The following is a 19256-nucleotide window of genomic DNA, read 5'->3' on the forward strand; positions in this document are numbered from 1 at the left end:
TATCGTATGACTTCTTTTTTTTTTCTCTCCTAAAAATTAGAAAGCAATAATTAATTGCTGCAACACACACCAAGTTATTACCCCAAAATAATACAGCAAATTGGATATGTATATGTTACCTGTAAACATACCACATTGTGTATTGTAAACATTTGGTTTGTTAATTTGAAAAATTAAGACTATGTTGCTTGATGGTATTTATAATGCATAAAATGCCAATTAATTGGCTAATTTAGATTTACAGTGCCGTTATACCTGCTGTTTCAAATTTGAGTCACACTTTCAACACAGTTTTACTATAAAATATATAATGAAATATGAAGTATTTTTTTTATTAAATTTTTTTTAAGTGTTTGGAATATATGATAATATAATATTTGTTGCAATATTGGATCATTTTAAAGGTATGCATTTTCGTAGGAAAACATAAGGTACTTTATTGATGCTCCTTTTTCCTTCTTTTTATACAAAACAAAAAAAAGTTCAAATATCATAGAATGTGACGTCGCAGAACCGCCGTCGTAAAATATTGCAAGTGACAAAATCTTTGCGCATGCGTGGACCGATAGTTTGTGCTCATTTGACGTCACATCCGACTTATTAATAACTATGCAAGGTTCAAAGTGGTGGTCAAAGCGTTCTGAGGGGCATTTTTTCCTTCTAAACGAAAAATGCCCTATACTTGTTGTTTTGGGCTGTTGGAACTGTTCAAAGCGCAAAAAGGATTGTTTCTTCAGAGTTCCTCAAAAGGTCATCAAGAAGGGCGAAAGATGTCGAGATTTTACGAAACGACGACGAGGCACGCAAAAGTTATCACTTTGTTAGGTTTGTTTGATATACTTTTAATGTTTAGTATTTCCCGTTTAAGTATTATCTGGATATTATTTGCATATTATCTTGTTTCGGAGTTCTTATGACACATTTTTGCTACAAGTGTTTCGTAAACCACCAACTTGGCGAGTCTAAAAAAAAAAATAAAGCAAATGTGAGTAAAACCTAAACGAGTTCTTATTTTACCAAAGGCAGCAATCATAAATGAAGCTTTCAGCACATACACAACGTTGACATCTATAGTTATAATTTGATAACGACATGTGTAACAAAAACAAGGCAACATGGCTGAAACTTGCCGTTAAATGAGCTACGTTTACCATGCCGTCTTCTTTCACAACCAGCCAGGTCTTCAATGGTGTCTCCTATTATTTTTATGAGTGGTTAACATAATGGAGAAAAAACAGTGAATGAAGGCCATCAAGTGCTACTTGCAGTTTGCTTACCAGGACCGCAAGTTATTATCATGAAATGCAAAATACAAAAACGATGCAGTTTTTCTGATACCAATTTCCTTGACCCAGCCACACACAAAGAAGTTGTAGACCTCCATCCTTTTCCAAGTTTTCATCTGTTTTGTCGTGTAGAATGACATCTGGAGCACCAGATAGTTCAACAGGTCTGGGAACGCGACTGAGAGATAATACTTGAGATCACTCTACAAATCTTTTTTTTGGTGACTGTGGAGGGGGGGCGTGGCCTGCGGGCCTGCAGCGAGGCGGGGTGTCCCAGGACCGGCCTCGAAGTCAGCGACAGGTGCGTAGATGGCTCACCAGGGCCTTGTTTTCTAATCACCTGTCGCTCTGTATAAGCAGCAACCGGGAGGTGAGACGGTGGAGAGCGAGACCGTGCCTGTCAGAGACATAAAGACAATTGCTGGAAAGCAACCTGAGGACAATAGATAAAAATAAAAACTGTATTATAACCATGAAACGGGCTCGCATGGCAATGCTTGATGGTCTGGAGGGCCCACGGGAAGGCAACTTCCGCAGTAACGTGTAGGGATCGATTCTAGTGCATGGATAGATTTTTTTCTTGTATCTGCATTTAGCGGTAGATCTAGGCCCCTTGCGTAATCAGATGGTTCACACACCGTTTGACCACAGTTTCGTTCACCACAAGTAAACTTAATACAAAGAATAGCTGCACCCTGGAGACGCTTTATGTTACGCCCCTTTTGGGAATGCCTACAGTGGTGACGACAACGCGAGAGTGGACACAGGATTTGTAACGGGATCCGAGATGGTTCATACAACACCTGTGAGTATACTAAATTTTATTTATCCAAACTTTGAAGAAATATGATTGATAAACAAACCACTTATGATTGTTGTTATTTTGGTTGTTGAGTGTATTGCGATCATGCATTTTAATTAAGAATTGCACATTTGTATTGCAATTTAGCAACTATAATTAAAACATATTTAATGTGCCAACTTCTTTTTTTTTTTTTATAGATAATTTTGTAAGTTTACACACACCATTCATAATTTGGTACTTGATGCATGCTAATGTTACCATGCTACTGTAGCATTTTAAACACATTTTTCAGGTACACTCATCAGACTAATATATTTTCGTACCGGTACTTGATGCATTTTTGCTTGCTAACATTAACATGCTATCTCTTTTAGCTAATTCAAATGGTATTTCTGTGTTTATATTTTGGTATTTCACTAATGCAAACTGTAAGCATATTATTGTGAGCATATTAGCATAGTACCGTTTTCTTTTGGCTCGTTTTGCTCATATTTTTTTGCCAGTATATAATATTACATTTGGGAAACCACCATTTTTTTGGGCCAGACGAAATGACTTAGCGGGCTAAATTTGGCCTTCGGGCCCAATTTTAGGCACCCCTGGGGTCACCATTAAGCATATATATTTAAATGGCATTGAGGCTGGCTCTACAGGCTTAATGTTTAACATTAATACCATTCATTTATTGTATTAGACTTGTATAAATGCATTAGCATTTATTATGTTAAGGCTTTTTAGGGTATACCTGTACAATAAGTAACAAAGGTGGATACAAAATAAAGTATTTGTGTTGTGTCTTGGAAAGGATATCAATGTTGATAACCTTACGTTGTAGAAAACTGGACTTATTATTTTAAATTTGTCCATTGTGATTGTGTATTGACATTTCAGTTCATGGTTATTTTCTTGAGATTTTCCTATGCCACACTTGCACATTTTTCCTCTTACAGAGCAAAACAACAATGTTTTGTGACAGACAAACACCACAAGTGGCCAACATACTGTAGATGTGTACATTGGTCCATTTTGCCCAAGGAGAGGTGGGTATGTTCGGCTCTGTAGCTCACTTCCAGGGCCACCAGAAGACCCTTGTGAAATATGGAGGTGAGTACATTTTATTTTGAAATCAATATTTACATTTTGTTTGCTGTGTGTTTTAAGTAGTTATACCTCTACTGATATGAATTTACTTATTTGTCTACCTCACAATGTTTGTGATATCGTAATTTCCAAGCTCTAAGCCGTTACTTTTTGCCCCATGCTTCAAATCAGGGGTGTCAGTTACGTCGTTTGCGAGCTACCTGTCAATCTCGGAGGAGGATGTCGGTCGATCACCAGGCATTAAAGGGGCCCTATTATGCAAAAGCGGCTTCTGTTACCTATTGTTACATGTGTTTGTGTATGTAGGATCAGCATAAGTCCTGAAAATGCGAAATCAAAGCATGGAACCACGGCAGAGATATTTATAAAACAATCTTGCTTTCCTTCCTACTTCCTCCAAACAAGCTGCTTGGAATTTGCACAATTCGTGACGTTTTTCCAATCGGTGACGTCAGCAAATTATCCATATATGGTAGACATTTGCCCAAAGGTCTCTGTGTGAGTCCAGCATTGTAGTCAAAAAGTTCCTTTTTTTTTCTCTATTCTCTTGTTGTGGGGAAGTCTAGCTCGTACATCAATCCAATCCACTTTATTTATATAGCACATTTAAACAACAATAATGTTTCCAAAGTGCTGCACAACAATATTAAAAACAATATTCAAATATTATCCTTAACTCCACCAATGACTGAATAAAAACAAAAAATAGATATAAAACTAATATAAAAACAATATAAAAATTAATATTAACGATTTTAAAGGGTAAAACCAATTAAAACAGTAAATAGAAATCAAAATTTATTTAAAAAAAAACAGAGGACCACACAACTCAAGTAGTGTTAAAAGCCAAAGAATAAAAGTGGGTCTTAAGACGAGACTTAAAACACTCCACTGTGGGAGCAGTTTGAACATGGAGGGGCAGAGTGTTCCAGAGCTTAGGGCCGACCACAGAGAAGGCCCTGTCTCCCCTGGATTTAAGTCTGGTTTTGGGCACCACGAGCTGGAGCTGGCTTAGCTCGTACATGCACAAGTATCTTACCCTGTTGCCGTTTCTACTACAAAGTAGTGTATAGTTTAAACTTATATCTGTCAGTAGACTCCATATGGAAGCACTAAAAACTACCACAAAGATGACGGGGAGAAGACGCTGTCAAAGTGGAGGCACATAAATAAGAGCGCCCACAAAACGGTGCTTCCTGAAGAGACGGTCAGAAAGCGGCTTTACGATGGTTTGTAAAACCTAATATATGCAACATTTTGACCAAAGAACCACCATGATATGTCTTTTAGACCACAACTAATTATTTTACATGTACAAAAAGTCATAATATGACCCATTTAAAAAAATAAACAAGACCTATCATCATTCTCTGCTATGACGTCACATTAGTCACTTGATTGTGAGAGGACCGACGGCTGCTGTGTGTTCAGTATGAAAAAAAGAAAACGCCAGGCAGGAAACGCGAGCAACACTTTTATTTCACACACTCTCTCTCCCAAACACTTGCTGTCAAACGTGTAAAACCAACCGCACAGTTCCTGTCTTCACAATAACTGTGCTGCTCTATCCTCAGTCAGTGAACGTTTATTTGTTTATCCCTTAATTAAATCATCAAAAAATCGTAACAAAATAAGGGTTTCATGAAACTAGCTTGTACACATACATAATGAAGAGGGGCCACAGTTTCAAAAGTCCAATGACTTGGGGGGCTGGACATTGAAGTGCCTCCGCATGTTATATTCCTTTGAGATTTACTTTACTTGATTACAAAGTAAACACATCGTCTTTCACACTGCACTGTCAATAAAGTCATTATTCTGCCCTCGTTACTCGTTTCCAGCGTGTGCAGATAGTTAACGGCATGAAGAAATAGAAGCTCCAGAAGTTTTGTTGGGGATTGATGTTGCTCCTTTAAAAATTAATTTCCTTCCTCAATGTTATTTCTTACACTTATTCCTTCCTTTAGGCTCGTAAGACTGAAAATATAAACATTACAAAAGTATAGCATCCATTGTGTATTTTACTTGAACAAAATGGAAGGTAGGCAGCACGGTGGGCACAGGGTTTAGTGCATGTGCCTCGCAATACGAAGGTCCTGAGTTCAATCCCGGGCTCCAGATCTTTCTGTGTGGAGTTTGCATGTTCTCCCCGTGACTGCGTGGGTTCCTTCCGGGTAATCCGGCTCCTTCCCACCTCCAAAAACATGCACCTGAGGATAAATTGATTGGCAATACTAAATTGGCCCTAGTGTGTGAATGTGAGTGTGAATGTTGTCTGTCTATCTGTTGGCCCTGTGATGAGGTGGGGACTTGTCCAGGGTGTACCCCGCCTCGCGCCCGAATGCAGCTGAGATAGGCTCCAGCATCTCCCGTGACCCCGAAAGGGACAAGCGGTAGAAAATGAATGGATGGGAAATGGAAGGTTTCATGTTAACACATTTACACAACTACATATTGAAATTAAACATTTACATACAAACATTGCAAACGATGTACTGGTATGTGACTCATCACAATTAAACCTAATGTGCAGCGTTATTGCACTCTACTGGTCAAATTTAGCGCTACATGTATAAAACGAGCTCTGATCGCCCAGGGTTACTTTTAGAAGAAGAAAAAAAAACATGACCACCAATACAAAAGACATCAAGAAATCAGCAATTTCTCACCTCTTCACATGCAAGCCCACTCAACTCCAAATGATGTGCTGCAGCTTTAACAACTATTTGTATCCTTTATGTTTTAAACCTCCGTCAGTCCTGCTATAAAGGTGACAAAATGTTCCCCCTCTAACACGATCACCTCTTTATTTACCTTTTCCGGTTACCCCCTATTTCTAGGACTCACTACCTCTCCCCCGTTATTCCTTGGAATTATTTCCTATTCCCCCTTTCATTGTTTATCACTTTCAAAGCTTCTGCGTACGTAACTTTGTGCTGTACTCTAACCCAGTGTTTTTCAACCACTGTGTCTGGTGTGCTGTGGGAGATTATGTAATTTCACCTAAATGGGTTACAAATATTTTTTGCACACCAGTAATTATATTCCGCAAACAATGGGCCGTTGTTGAGTGTCTGTACTGTCTAGAGCTCAGCAGAGTAACCATGTTATACTCTTCTATATCAGTAGGTGGCAGCAGGTAGCTAATTGTTACACTATGACTCCTCAGTCATACGTGTGCTTATTTTACTGTCATTTATTATTAATGTTAATTTATTTATATTAGTCATGGAATGCTGTTACACACACTATGTTGAAGTATTACTATTATTATTTATTATTATTATTTATCTTACGGTATATATCAAAAATAATATTGAGCAAAATTTAATTGAAATATTGTCGATGTGGCCCTCCAGCAGTGCTCGGGTTGCTCATGCGGCCCCCGGTAAAAATTAATTGCCCACCCCTGCCCTAGAGCTTATAATTAAAAGGGCGACTCTCAGAAAAGCTGTGGTTTGGGTTTCCTATAGTTTTTCTTGTTGCTGACTTTGGTTCTTGTTGTGTTAGAGTAGACATTGTGGACATGTTCCCGCCTGGCGTTGGCCTGCAAATATGTAAAAAACAAAAACATAAATGAATGGCCAGATGAAAGCTTACAAAAAAAGGTAAAAAAATATATATTTGTGAACATTTACCGACAACCGCATTTGTGAGCTCACAATCAACAATCTTTATCCTTCAATTTTTATTTGCATAACTAGAGTGGAACCTCGATTTACGAAAATAATTGGTTCTTGAACATTGTTCGTAAATCGAAAAGTTTGTAAAGTGAAGCAGAGTTCCCCATAACAACAATGCAAACATGAATAATGAGTTCTAACCTTGACAAAAGTCCCTATTTTAGTAAAAGAATGCACACTTTGAAGACACTATAATGTGTGTGTGTGTGTGTGTATATATATAAATTATTATATAATTAAACATAACAAGGGGGCAGCATGGTGGAACGGTTTTATATATATATATATATATATATATATATATATATATATATATATATATATATATATATATATATATATATATATATATATAATTAGAGATGTCCGATATCGGACTGCTGATATCGGCCGATAAATGCTTTAAAATGTAATATCGGAAATTATCGGTTTCAAAATTATCGGTATCTGTTTCAAAAAGTAAAATTTATGACTTTTTAAAACGCCGCTGTGTACACGGGCGTAGGGAGAAGTACAGAGCGCCAATTAACCTTAAAGGCACTGCCTTTGCGTGCCGACCCAGTCACATAATATCAACGGCTTTTCACACACACAAGTCACACTGAGGGTGACCGTATAAACAACTTTAACACTGTTACAAATATGCGCCACACTGTGAACCCACACCAAACAAGAATGACAAACACATTTCGGGAGAACATCCGCACCATAACACAACATAAACACAACAGACCAAATACCCAGAACCCCTTGCAGCACTAACTCTTCCGGGATGCTACAATATACACCCCCGCTACCCCCTACCCCCCCAACCTCAACCCCGCCCCCCCCCAACCCCGCCCACCTCAACCTCTTCATGCTCTCATGTCCCAAATTCCAAGCTGCTGTTTTGAGGCATGTTAAAAAAAATAATGCACTTTGTGACCTCAATAATAAATATGGCATTTTTTTCCATAACTTGAGTTGATTTATTTTGGAAAACCTTGTTACATTGTTTTATACATCCAGCAGGGGCATCACAACAAAATTAGGCATAATAATGTGTTAATTTTACGACTGTATGTATCGGTATCGGTTGATATCGGAATCGGTAATTAAGAGTTGGACAAAATCAGAACATCGGATATCGGAAAAAAAGCCATTATCGGACATCTCTAATATACTGTATATATATATATATATATATATATATATATATATATATATATATATATATATATATATATATATATATATAAAACCCCGTTCCACAATCTGTGGTGGCCCTGCGATGAGGTGGCGACTTGTCCCGAATGCAGCTGGGGTAGCCTCCAGCCACCCCCGCAACCTCGAGAGGGAAAAGCGGTAGAAAATTAATGGATGAATAACAAGGGGGTAATGGATCAACAATCTCACTATCAAAATAACACAACAACAACAGAAAGCTCAACTGTCAACACCCGCACACACCCAAAAGTCCATTTGCTGCTTTTGAAAACGTTAACAACCATGTTGCAACAATAATTTTAAAAACGAAAACTCCTTTTAACTTGCTGTCAGCGAACCGTAGATGACGACGGCAGAGACATAAGGCGGAGACGGGAGGGCAGGCAGCGAGAGGAAAGGGGCATGTGTATGGGTTCCATCTCCTTTCTAAGTCTAAGTCCACAGCGATTCCCTCCTTCTTTCCAGGCTGGTTTGTTGGGTAGGGGGGGGGTTTGGACCCATGTTGTATAAGCAAATAGACAAAACGAGGTGAATGGCGAGAAAAGAAACCCACGCTTAAGCACTGGGAAGTGGCGACCGAGTAATGGACTGCGTAAACAGGATGTGACGCGCCCTGTAAGTACTGTACTGCACAGGAAGTGACGTCCCCGAAACGGCGGCACACAAAAATAAATGAAGCGTCCGCACAGAGAGGCACATTTCGTAAGTTGGCAAATACAGGGGTTCGTCAATCGAGGTTCCACCGTAATCCGTTTCGAAGGTTTCAGAAAAAATAATATTAACATATTCTTATTCTTACCCACTTGACCCCAGCAATGGTGGTGATGGTGACGCTGTAGACGCAAAGAATCCCAAGCACAGCGATCAAAATCCAGAGGAGCTCATTGCTCAGATGTGTTTTAGCGGGGCTGTCCTGGCACTGACGACCTAGCAGAACATGCGGAATACTGTATATATAATAATATACTGTATTTAATGTGTCTTTCTGATGCTTACCCTCCACATGCACCAATATTCTCATTGCACTCGTCTCCATCTTGAAGGGAGGCGGGAATGTGACCATACCCTCACACATGTACAGTCCACTGGTCCTGGCCGGGTCTCCAGTGAGGATGAAGCTGACTGATTCATTGGCCTCCCGCAGCGCCAAGCTGCATTCGGGGTTTGGCTCACACTCCAGGACGTCTTTGGTGTAGCTGCACTTACGTTTGCAAATTTCTCGCTCGTCCTTTAGAAGCCAGAAGGTCACGTCCTCGCCGGTTATTTTTGGACACGGGACGAACACAGTGGCCGGGCCGTGCGAACAGACCGCTTTTAGCTCATCTGGCGAGAAAAGGGATTCATGACCTCAGATCGTTTGACGCCTCAGGTGAGAGGGGACTGTTTAATTAATTATTATTATTATTAATATTTTTATTAATTATTTTTAATCGACAACAATTTTGCAACACAACAATCTGAAGAAATGATACAACCTATAACTGACAAAGTAATGTATTAATTTTCCATTGCCGCATTTCGCTTCATTTGTCGCTTTACTCTAGGGCAGATTTTATTTGATTTTTTAGCATTTTGTGTGTAGATTAAACTTTAATATAAAAAAATATATACTGCACTAAACCAATCAGAGCACGCTGTTCATTATCGTGGTCACTGATTGGCTCAGTCTCGGTCAGCATTAATATATATATATATATATATATATATATATATATTTTTTTTTTTTTTTTTTCAGGCAATGACATAAAAAAGTACAAAGTTGACAACACATAATAATATAAATTAATATAGTGCAAAAGGTAATGTATAGTATGTAATGCATGATTGTCCAGTTTTGCCTGAAAGAGAGTGGGAAGAAAATAACTGATTTAATCCCACCCCCAGTTCTCCATTCAGTGGTTATTCACATGAGTTTCACTCTTACTTTGTTCAAGGATTATAATGCAGATGTTGTATCATAGTGGCATTACCACAGGTAACAATAATTATTACACTGTAACAATAATTTGTATCAAAAATGTAGGAATAATGAATATACCAACAATGGTAATAGACAACATAGCAATAATGGTAAGGAAACATTGAGCACATGTTAACACTTTGAGACAGTTTACAACAGCAGGTCAAATTAAAGACCCTCATCTCTATATTTGTGTATAGGAGTGTAAAGGTGACTATGTGGGTTTTATTTCATGTCTAGAGGGCTCTCATAATGTCAACAACATATTTAGAAGGTTGTAAATATGTATTTATTTTAAAGTTCTAGCTATGAAAATATTCAATTTATAATTGATGATTGTTAGTGATAATTCACCCAATTTGTTTTGACTGCACACGCTCCTTTACTTTAACAGGCGATGGTTACCTGAAAGGTTATATGGTCAGTGAAAAATTTCAGAATTTTTGCTAATTTTGTATGTTTAACCTTAAAAATTGTGGATTTTGATACTTGGCGCCTTTTCAGAGGTATGCTAACTTCTTTTATGTTAGCATGCTAACGTTTATGCCGGCATTTTTTGCAAATTGTATTCGTTCAAATCTATAACTTAAGGCTTTTGATACTTTTTTTTTTTTTTTTTTTTTTTTAAATAATGTCCTGCCCAGCTTCTCGGGCAAATCATATAGCAGATGTAGATGCCCATATCGGCTGTTCAGATTTACTTTACAAAAGAGAAGTGTAGGATACTTCTCTTGTTGCCTTACTTGTATTTTGACTTTATTAAATGTATTTATATTATCATTTGGTGCAGCCGGGCCGGAGCAGGAGGGGATAGAAAGAGAGAAAAAGGAAGACAGAGGGGGGAATTGTGGGGACAAGAGGGGGATTAGACAGAGAGACAAAAACAACAGCAAACACAACAACAACAGAGCAACATCAGCAAATACGACATGTACAAATATGATGGTAAAAGTAATAGCAAATAAGCAGTTAGCGAAAATGAAATAAAAAATACAGAAATGACAATGAGCATTATTACACTAAAAATGGAGCAATATGAATACCAATAGAAATAGTGCTATTGATAACAAACAATACCAATACTTTACCTTTATTATCAACAATACAATTGTTCAAATGCAACAATACATATACGTAATGATAACTTGAGATACGAAAGAATGCAGAAAAATGGAGGGGAAGAAAGAGAAGCAACCTACATTAACCTTGTAGATTGTTATAGTAACAATAGGTTAAGCTTTGTCAGTGTGCCATGTGTTATACCCAGTTTACCCTAGGGCAACAACGTTAATATATGTTTGATGAAATGTGATTATGTGCATGAGTGTATTTGTGCATATGTACTTGTATATGTACAGTATATGTATGTGTGTGTTTGTACAGTATGTGTATATGTATGTTTTTACAGTGAATGTATATGTACAGTATGTGTATACAGTATGTTTGTATAATGAATGTGCGTGTGGATGTACGAACTTTGAGTGTGTAAATATGTACTGTATTTATTTGTATATGTATGTGGGAGCGTAGGTACCTATGTATGTCTGTATGTATGTGTGTGAGTATATGTGAATTTGCATGTACAATACATTTGACTCCCAGTGTGTGCGGGAGCCAGAGTACGGCCCCAGCCTCCCCGAGAGCCCATCCCACAAACAGTAGGTGTGGTGCCCAGGGAACCAGGGGCCACCGCCCCCACGCAGCCAAGCCGGACAGCGACAGGAACCCCAGAGCCTGGCCCACCGCGCCGCCCACAAGGGCCAGCAGCAGGCCGCAGACAGACGCACCCGGCAGAGGACAAGGCACGAGAAAAGCAGGGGGCAGCCAGACCCCAACCCAGCGAGAGACCACACCCCACATGGACAGAAAGGCGGGACGCCCCGCCCGAGGGGCCCGGAGACCCCCCGCAACCGGACGGGAAGACCGCCCCCGCCCCACCGGCAACAGGGCGCTAGTTCTATGATTAACTACATTCCTCCCTAAAATAGATACACAGATGTGATACATTTCTATATATTACTTAAAAGAAAACTGGTTTTGTTTAATCAAATTCTACCCGAAATAAAGTGAAACACAAATAAGGCAACAAGAGAAGTATCACACACTTCTCTTTTCTAAAGTAAATCTGTACAGCAGATATGATCATCCACATCAACATGATATGCCTGAGTGGCTGGACGTAACAGATTTAGAATTATTTTGGTGTTTTGTTTTGTTTTTAAATAGAAAAAATATATTTTTTATTTTTTTTAATCAATTAAGAATCATACAAACATACATATACACATACTGTACATATACATACATACACTCATGCATAGTCAAGTTTCATCAAACATATATTAACTTTGTTGCCCCCCAGGGGAAACTGGGTTACACATGGCACACTGACAAGGCTTAACCTATTATTACTATAACAATCTACAAGGTTAATATAGTTGGCTTCTCTTTCTTCCCCTCCATTTAGCTGCTTTCTTTTGTATTTCAAATTATCATTACCTATATGTATTGTTGCATTTGAGACAATTGTATTGTTGATAATATAGGTAATTGTTATTATTAGTTATCAATAGTGCTATTTCTATTAGTATTTGTATTGCTCCATTTGTAGCGTAATAATGTTCATTGTCATTTCTGTGTTAACATTTATTTCACCAACTGCTTCTTTGCTATCACTTTTACCATCATATTGGTACATATACTATTTGCTGATGTTCTGTTGTTGTTTTTATTGTTGTGATGGCTGTTGTTGTCTCTCTGTCTTATACCCCTCTTGTCCCCGCAATTTCCCCCTCTCCTCCTTATTTTCTCTTTATATCCCCTCCTGCTGCACCAAATAATAATATAAATACATTTGATAAAGTCAAATACAAATAAGGCAACAAAAGAAGTATCCCACACTTCTTTTTTGTGAAGTAAATTTGTACAGCCGATATGGGCATCTACATCAACAATATGATTTGCCTAAGTAGCTGGACAGGACAAAGAAAAGAAAAAAGAATCATATTTTTTTGAGAATATATATATTTTTTGACACCCTTTATAAAAGTACACTTCATTCACTGTGTTACAAATGAGATCAGTTACAATAATACATAATGCCGGACATGCCAACCTTTTATTTATTGAATCAAAAATGTTGAAATTCAATGATTTGAAACATTTGTAAACAAATGAAATTATGCACAAAGCAAACTATAACCTGCTACCCCAAAATGTACAACAATTCTTCTCAACAAAAATGGAGAAATATCATCTTTGGAAAAATCCAACTTATACAAAGTGTAGGCACGTACAATACTTAAAACCTTTAGTATATCAGTATGTGAATATAAATTAAGGAATGGATTAAGCCAAAAAACAAGTACTTATATGATCCTGTTTGAGAAACTGTTCAAACTCAGAGTATTTACAAAGAACAAGGAATAATACATTTTGAACCTTATTGAAAAATGAGACTTTACTCATCATATTATGTGAATCACAACTTATATTCATGGAAACCTTAATTGTGTTACAGATAGAGCCAAGGATGTTAACAAAAAAATGTAAGACAGGGGTGTCCAAAGCGCGGCCCGCCACACATTCTGGAAATGCTATTGCAGAAAAAAGAAAAAACATTAAAAAAAAGTGGAATGAGGTGAAATCTGACTAGAAAAAGTTGCAATGTTGACACAAAGCTGCCATGCAGGCTGTTTTTTTTTTCTTTTGTCTATCTTTATTTTATTTTTTTTGCCATTGCTCAAAAAAAAAAAAAAAGTCAATAATGAATTATTGACCTATTCAAGGCTCCAATTATTTCAAATATTTCACTTTAAAATGTTTTATGTGGAAAATATTGCATATATTGTGTGGTTGCCATACAAAAACATCGTTTTCTTTGACAAAAGAGCATAAAACTAGGGATGTCCGATAATATCGGCCTGCCGATATTATCGGCCGATAAATGCGTTAAAATGTAATATCGGAAATTATCGGTATCGTTTTTTTAATTATCTGTATCGTTTTTTTTTGTTTTTTTTTTGTTTTTTTTTAATTAAATCAACATAAAAAACACAAGATACACTTACAATTAGTGCACCAACCCAAAAAACCTCCCTCCCCCCATTTCTTTCTGTTATCAATATTCTGGTTCCTACATTATATATCAATATATATCAATACAGTCTGCAAGGGATACAGTCTGTAAGCACACATGATTGTGCATGCTGCTGGTCCACTAATAGTACTAACCTTTAACAGTTAATTTTACTCATTTTCATTCATTACTAGTTTCTATGTAACTGTTTTTATATTGTTTTACTTTCTTTTTTATTCAAGAAAATGTTTTTAATTTAGTTATCTTATTTATTTATTTTATTTTTTAAAAGTACCTTATCTTCACCATACATGGTTGTCCAAATTAGGCATAATGTGTTAATTCCATGACTGCATATATCGGTTGATATCGGTATCGGTTGATATCGGTATCGGTAATTAAAGAGTTGGACAACATCGGAATATCGGATATCGGCAAAAAGCCATTATCGGACATCCCTACATAAAACAAACAAAATAATAGTTCAAACGTAAAATCGACAGATATATCTGAAGTTGATCTCGTAACTTAAGTGTTGAAAGTAAAAAAAAAACTAATACAAATGTATCACTTTATGAGTGGGGCACCTTTTAGGTCCTAAATATATTTAATGGGATTTTATTTACCTTTCACTGTGATTACTCAAAAATAACAATGAATTAATATCAATGGTGTCTTGCATTATTGATGTTTTTAAGGCTCTAATTACTTCACATCAAACATTGCTTTCTGAAGGTTTTGGGCAGTGGGGGAAATACTGCATATTTCAGTTTTATTATAAAAAACAAAGTTGTCTTAGCAGAAAAGGCATAAAACCTTTTTGGTTTTTTAAATTTTATATCAACCTGAAGTTGATATACTGTAGAGATTTACTGTAAGCGTTAAATAAAAAAAATAATCTGACTTGTTTTTAACATTTTAATGACTTAGACCCTTTATGGTCCCCGGGAGCCCTAAAGGTAAAAAAAAATCCATATATTTTGTTATGTTTTGAAAATGAAAACTATCAAAATGGCCCCCGCAGGCTTTAATTTTTCCGTGTGCGGCCCTCAGTGGAAAAAGTTTGGACACCCCTGGTGTAAGACATTGCTATGAAACAGAAATGGGGTAGGATTAATTAATAAGCTCTGCTTCTTCTTACTCCTTTTCAGGCATGTTGTAATGAGAAACTGTAAATATGTGATGTACCATATTGTAACTGTATGCATGTTTGAAATAATGAATACCATAACCGCATAGTGTGTGACAAGCATCCATATGATGGGATTACTCGTCACAGCAAAGAGTTGGACAATTAAAGTTCAAGCCAACGCCAGAAGCTTCAGTTGAATATTGAAAGATGTTTTGATGATGCGTAAATAGTCGAAATGATTTTATTTCCAGCATTCTTATTTGGTACAATAAAATCCAGTACTTACATTTGCAGGGACAGTTACTCTGTGCCGGGGTAGTTGGAGGGATCTCAGATACTAGGAAGATGACAAACACCCAGACACTCATCTTAAATTGATAAGGTGACATTATGTGCAGTACACTAGTTTCCTCCTGCTGCTACATAGTATGTATTCTTATTCTATCAGGCAGAGGTGTTGGCAGACATCCGGTGACTGCGGGCCCCTGCTTTGCTCAAGTTTCCGCTCTCTCTCTCTCTCTCACTTTTGAAAACGTCATAGCCCCCACTGGCTCGTGCCAGGTGGAGAAGCTACTGATTGGTCTGAGCCACTAGATGACGACACAGCACTGGCTTTTCCTCAAACTATGACATTCGTCACTCACACCAGGTCCCAAGCACGAGGGGGGCCTTGGGATTTTGCAAAGGTGGACAGGTTTTTTTCCTGCCATTTAAATCTGTAAATTGCCAAAAACGACTTCAAAAAAATAATTTAAAAATATAGCGCTGAAAGTAGAGATGTCCGATGATGGCGTTATTGCCGATATCCGATATTCCAATATTGTCCAACTCTTAATTAACGATTCCGATATCAACCGACACCGATATATACAGTCGTGGAATTAACACATTAATATGCCTAATTTTGTTGTGATGCATTAAACAATGTAACAAGGTTTTCCAAAATAAATCAACGCAAGTTATGGAAAAAAATGCCAACATGGCACTGCCATATTTATTATTGAAGTCACAAAGTGCATTATTTTTTTTAACATGCCTCAAAACAGCAGCTTGGAATTTGGGACATGCTAAGAGCATGAGGAGGTTGAGGTGGGGGCGGAGGGGTAGAGGGTAGCGGGGGTGTATATTGTAGCGTCCCGGAAGAGTTAGTGCTGCAAGGGGTTCTGGGTATTTGTTCTGTTGTGTTTATGTTGTGTTACGGTGCGGATGTTCTCCCGAAATGTGTTTGTCATTCTTGTTTAGTGTGGGTTCACAGTGTGGCGCATATTTGTAACAGTGTTAAAGTTGTTTATACGGTCACCCTCAGTGTGACCTGTATGGCTGTTGACCAAGTATGAATTGCATTCACTTGTGTGTGTGAAAAGCCGTAGATATTATGTGACTGGGCCGGCACGCAAAGGCAGTGCCTTTAAGGTTTATTGGCGCTCTGTGCTTCTCCCTACGTCCGTGTACACAGCGGCGTTTTAAAAGGTCATAAATTTTACTTTTTGAAACTGATACCGATAGTTTTGAAACTGATACCGATCATTTCCGATATTACATTTTAAAGCATTTATCGGCCGATAATATCGGAGTGCCGATATTATCGGACATCTCTAGTTGAAAGTTTAATAATAAGATTGGTTGAATCAAATTACAAATGTCTAAGACTACTACCTACATCCCCTATCAAAAATTAATAATGGTTCGGTCCACCTGGAGAGCGCAAACTAGCTTCACTCAACACAGACGTCACAAAGTCATCAAAGCTCACCTTTAAGCACGTACACACAGCGAACAATGATGAGGTTGTACAAGAAGGGCAAAAATATCCATCCATCTATCCATTTTCTACCGCTTGTCCCTTTCAGGGTCGCGGGGGTGCTGGAGCCTATCTCAGCTGCATTCGGGCAGAAGGCGGGGTACACCCTGGACAAGTCGCCACCTCATCGCAGGGCCAACACAGAAAGACAGACAACATTCACACTCACGTTCACACATAATGAATGAAATGAGTTTTTTTCGGTCATATAATCAACCATTTTGTGTGATCAATTTTGTGTTTTTGCAATTTAGCACATATTAACAATCATACACAATACACACACAAAAAGAGAAAGAATGACCGAAAAAGGAATAGGCTTGAAGCCAAGGCTTATATTTGCCTATCCTATACATTCTCTGAAAATTTGATTGCCTGGAACATCAACGTTCAAAAAATCAATGGGATGAAAGTAATCGTTGCCATATTTTAGAATTTTCCATTATTTCACCTTTCAAGGCTTTCTTAAAACTTAACAGAGAACTACATGTCTTCATCTCATCATTGAGCTTGTTCAACCATTTAACTCCTAAAACTGAAATACATTTGTATTTTATATCCGTTCTTACTTTACATATTTCAAAAATCAATATCCTCGCGAATTATAGTTTTCTCCTCTTAATTTAAATAACCTAAGAATACAAGCTGGAAGGCTGTATTTCTTTACTCGAAAATTGTAAAAATTTCCATTGTTTTTAAAAACACTATCTGAAAATTTTAACACATCAGAACTTATGAATAATGGCTTGGTAGGTTCATAGTAGCACACTTTGTGTATTATTCTAAACACCCTTTTTTGAAGTTTAATTATTGGGTCTGTTTGTTTTTATAAACATTTCCCCAAACTTCAACACAATATGTTAGATATGGAAAAATAAAATAATACTACTACATATGCAGCCATTTCTTATTCAGCACGTGTCTTACTTTATAAATAATAGCAATGGATTTGGATAATACATCTATATGCAGCAGCATAGACTTAGGCAAACTTTATTTTATTTTTTTTATTTTTTTGCAAATATTTGTATTGAATTTTACAGTTAAAATCACATTTAACAGTCATACTTTGCTCACGCAAAGCCTTCATACAATCACACATCCACTCATACACACTCACATGCACACTTGAGGAGAGAGGTGCACTTAAACTTTAACAACTCAAGGTTTACAGTATAAACATTATTAGAAAAAATACCCAGATATTGTACATATATATATCCATCCATCCTGCTCTGGCTCAGGATCAGCAGGCTATCCAGACCATAGCAAGATGGATGAATATTCCTCGGCATCAAGGATCCTCAGGGAGTGATCCCAAGATCACCTCTCGAGGACCTCTCCACCGTTCACACTTAAAAAAGAAAAGGACACTCACAGAAGTTGATCAGATGCAAAACAATACAAAATAAAAAGTCACAAAATAAATAAATAAATAAATAAATAAGCAAGTAAACCGTGGTAAAGCCATATCAGAAGTAACAAAAAAAAAAAAATAATAATAATAGTGTAGCATAGACTCAGGCAAACTTTATTGATCCACAAAGGAAATTGTTCCACACAGTAGCTCAGTTTCAAAGGATGGAAAAGATAATGCAGGTATAAAATAGACTAAACATGTACCATAGTAGCAATATAAAATATAACATACGTAATATTTACATATTACATATACAGTGTATAATATATACTGATACATCATATTATAATTTTATATAATATATACAATGTATAACAAATCCCAATTACCATGTTCAATGTGCAATATTGCAGTATATAGGAGATATTGATGTAAAGCATCGTATTGTATATAACGTTGGTGCGTTCAAGGACCCTCGATTAAAGTTAGAAAGAGGAGTGTCACTAGGTTTTGAAGACAGTAGAGGCACTAATAATAACATCATCATGACAATATAACCCACTGAGGATACTTGAATCGGCTAAATTCTACTTTACACGCTCAAGTAAAGGAAAACTTGACATATTTATAATCGGTTATATGATTATATGAATTCATATTCTGGCTACTTTTATACTGAATTTGTTGGCACTTTTATGTAAAAAAATAAATAAAATAAACGTTTTTTAAATGTGGTTGCCTTGATATGTTCTAGTCTAGATATGTTCCTGGCAGGCACGGGATATTGATACAACGTTGATAATACGTACAGGTCCTTTAAAACTGTTGTATTTGTAAATTGAAA

General features: G+C 37.1%; 1 protein-coding gene across 1 annotated transcript; it reads right to left on the bottom strand.

The window, feature by feature from the left end:
- Positions 1-4604: 4604 nt before the first annotated feature.
- Positions 4605-15689, bottom strand: si:dkey-1h24.6 (T-cell-specific surface glycoprotein CD28). The gene is made up of 4 exons (XM_062060731.1): positions 15538-15689; positions 9078-9404; positions 8881-9008; positions 4605-6739 (listed from the first exon to the last, which is right to left on the bottom strand). The coding sequence occupies exons 1-4, from the start codon at positions 15638-15640 to the stop codon at positions 6635-6637; spliced, it is 663 nt and encodes a 220-aa protein (XP_061916715.1). The 5' UTR covers positions 15641-15689; the 3' UTR covers positions 4605-6634.
- Between the last annotated feature and the right edge of the window lie 3567 nt (positions 15690-19256).

This window comes from Entelurus aequoreus, linkage group LG01 (genome assembly GCF_033978785.1).
Source record: "Entelurus aequoreus isolate RoL-2023_Sb linkage group LG01, RoL_Eaeq_v1.1, whole genome shotgun sequence".
Taxonomy (NCBI): Eukaryota; Metazoa; Chordata; class Actinopteri; order Syngnathiformes; family Syngnathidae; genus Entelurus; species Entelurus aequoreus.

Coding starts and splice junctions, on each gene's coding strand:
- si:dkey-1h24.6 (XM_062060731.1), bottom strand. CDS start 15,640: ATGTCACCTTATCAATTTAAGATGAGTGTCTGGGTGTTTGTCATCTTC. Junction 9,405..15,537: donor GAGTAACTGTCCCTGCAAAT/GTAAGTACTGGA, acceptor TTTTCTCGCCAG/ATGAGCTAAAAGCGGTCTGT. Junction 9,009..9,077: donor AATATTGGTGCATGTGGAGG/GTAAGCATCAGA, acceptor ATGTTCTGCTAG/GTCGTCAGTGCCAGGACAGC.